The following is a 2716-nucleotide window of genomic DNA, read 5'->3' as shown; positions in this document are numbered from 1 at the left end:
AGGATAAAATATAACCCTTATTTGTAACCATTCATTACAGACAAACCAGTAAGAGGGATGAAACTAGTCCATCTGAAATTTTTTTAAACAATTCATATGAATGAAAACACATGCTTAATACAAACTATTTTCTTTAGAACTACACGGTACATACTTTGAGGTAAATTCTCATAGAAAGAAGTGACCATGTCAAGATGATAAGCAAATTACTTCGTACAAGAGATGGATGCAAAGAAACTAAAGATTTTAAAAAGCCACATCCACCACTTCAAAAGTTTTACCTGTAAGGGATAAAATTCAACACATCACTACCAGGGCAACAGCCAAGAAGAAGAAAAAAAAAAAAACCCACAGGACCTTTTAAAAGTTTCTCGAAGTACACATCAAGAATTAACAAGAAAATTTTTCAACTAACATCCCTTAAAACGGTACGGAATGGATCCTAGAAAAAAATGTTAGACATGTACGGTCAAACACAATGATTTATTAAAAATAAAACGTAAAAATGATTTTTGTACATATGCTTCCAAATTTCGGGCATGGGATCCAAGGAGATTTCATAGAAAACGCTGTAGCCAGATATCAAGTCCTTACAACAAAGTAAACTAACCCGCCCAACCCCCGCCCAGGTTTTGCTACAGAATCAGCAAGTTCACTCCCTCCCCCCAAAAAAAACACAAATTAAAACAAGACATCTTGCTAGTATAAAAACGACCAAGGTCCAAGTAATAATAAAAAAATAGAGTCCATCAATGACTGTAACACAAAAATGTGTATGTGGGGCCAAGTCCATCTTCAGAGGGAGACAAGGGAGGTGGCAGGCAAACAGGGCAACACCCCCAAGGGTGAACAGCCTAAGAAGTGGCTTCCCCAAGGGCAAAACGGGGAAGGCGGTGGGAGGGGAAAGGACTTAGGAGTCGACCCTAGTTGGGTGGTTGAAAACAGCTACCCCTATAGCCACTCCCAGGCATTAAAAAAATTTTAGAAGGAGCTGCCTCCATACCCACCCCCACCGCCATAGCCACCTCTGTAAGGTCCACTGTTACTGCGACCTCCCCAGCTGCTGCCTCCTCCACCGCCGCCGCCACCGCTCTTCATGGGCCCATAGGACGACTGGTGCTGGCTGTAGCTACCGAAGCCGCCGAAGCCGTTACCGTAGTCGCTTCCACCGTAGGACGAACCGCCTCCGCCGCCTCCGTAAGCGTTGTAGCCACCGCCGCCGCCGTAACCACCGTAGCTGTTGTAGCCGCCGCCGCCCTTAGACAGGCCGTTCTGGTCACGACCACCGCCCCGACCCCGACCGCCCCGGCCGCCCCGGGAGGAGCGGGAGCCGCCTCCGCCCCCACCGGAGTGGATATCCTCCTTGGGGACAGCCTTCTTCACCTCCACGCGATGGCCCTGGATCGGATGGAACTTGACCACCGCGGCCTTGTCTGCCGCGTCGTGATTCTGAAAATACACGAAGCCGAAACCACGCTTCTTGCCAGACTGCTTGTCGGCAATAATCTCGGCCTTTTCCACGGTGCCAAACTGCGAGAAGTGCTCTATCAGGTCGCCCTCGGCCACGTCTCCCTTAAGGCCCCCGACAAAGAGCTTCTTCACCTTGGCGTGGGCACCGGGCCGCGCCGAATCCTCCCGGGACACCGCCCGCTTCAGCTCCACCGTGTTGCCGTCCACGGCATGGGGCGAGGCGGCCATGGCGGCATCGGCCTCCTCCACATTGGAGTAGGTCACGAAGCCGAAGCAACGGGAGCGCTTGGTCTGGGGGTTCACCACCACCACGCAGTCCGTCAGGGTCCCAAAGGCCTCAAAGTGGCCGCGCAGGCCCGACTCACTCGTCTGCACGTTGAGGCCGCCGATGAACAGCTTACACAGCTGGGAATTCTCCATCTCCACGGCCCGGGCCTTCCCCCCGCCCTGCGAGCTCCGAGGTTTCGCCGTCGCCGTTATCGTTAGCTAAGGCTTCTTCACAGCTTGGGCCCAGCCGTCGCTGGAGCCGCCCCCGCCGGTCACCGACGGGGAAGGGAAGAAGGGAAGGGAAGGGAAAGAGGAAGAGAGGAAGGGGAAGGGAAGGGGAAAGGTGCCGGCTAGAGAGCGATCCGAGGAGAGTTGAAGGCAAGCGAGGACGCCGCTACCGCCACCTCCGCTCCCTTATCTGGGCACCACACAAAGAGGCCGCTGAACGCGCGCGCACCCTCGCCGAGGCGTGCGTCACCGCGGACGTACGACAGCCCAGGGCTGCCCGCCAATCCCCGCCTCGCTCTCATTAGTCCCGCCTACCGCGCTGCCGCGCCGCTCTAGGTCACGGACTCCCCGCCCTCCGCGGTCTATTCAAGCCCTCGGCCTGCGCTGCTCCCACCACCGCCTCTACCGCCCCGTTTTCAACCCCAGGACCTTCAGTTCACCCTGACTAGAGACTCTCCCTGCCCTTAGCGAACCTTTGCGATTCATTTGCCCCCAGCCCCGCGGCTGTTCCCGGTGATTTTCCCCCTCCCCTAGCCGTGTCCCCTCGCCAAACTCCGCAGTGGCGTTCGCGCCAGCCCCTTGAGAGACGTGTCAGCTCAGCCAATCACGGCGATCCGCTCGCACCCACTTCCGTTTGCGGCAGCTGCTGGACGGGCGCGCTCCCCGGTGCGCGCTGGCCCCGGCGCCCCTAGCGTGCAGAGCTCGCTTGCCACCCCCACGCCTCCTCCCGCCCTGGGCTGGCCGCGGGCTG

The 2716-nt window shown here is 56.3% G+C and overlaps 1 protein-coding gene across 1 annotated transcript; it reads right to left on the bottom strand.

Moving 5' to 3' along the window:
* Positions 1-464: 464 nt before the first annotated feature.
* On the bottom strand, positions 465-2192 carry HNRNPA0 (heterogeneous nuclear ribonucleoprotein A0). Its single transcript, XM_004282086.4, has one exon. The coding sequence runs from the start codon at positions 1888-1890 to the stop codon at positions 982-984; it is 909 nt and encodes a 302-aa protein (XP_004282134.1). The 5' UTR covers positions 1891-2192; the 3' UTR covers positions 465-981.
* Between the last annotated feature and the right edge of the window lie 524 nt (positions 2193-2716).

This window comes from Orcinus orca, chromosome 3, assembly GCF_937001465.1.
Source record: "Orcinus orca chromosome 3, mOrcOrc1.1, whole genome shotgun sequence".
Classification (NCBI taxonomy): domain Eukaryota; kingdom Metazoa; phylum Chordata; class Mammalia; order Artiodactyla; family Delphinidae; genus Orcinus; species Orcinus orca.
This window is presented reverse-complemented; position numbering and strand designations above follow the sequence as displayed.

What these genes read in the sequence shown, in the direction of transcription:
- HNRNPA0 (XM_004282086.4), bottom strand. Translation starts at nt 1,890, where the DNA reads ATGGAGAATTCCCAGCTGTGTAAGCTGTTCATCGGCGGCCTCAACGTG.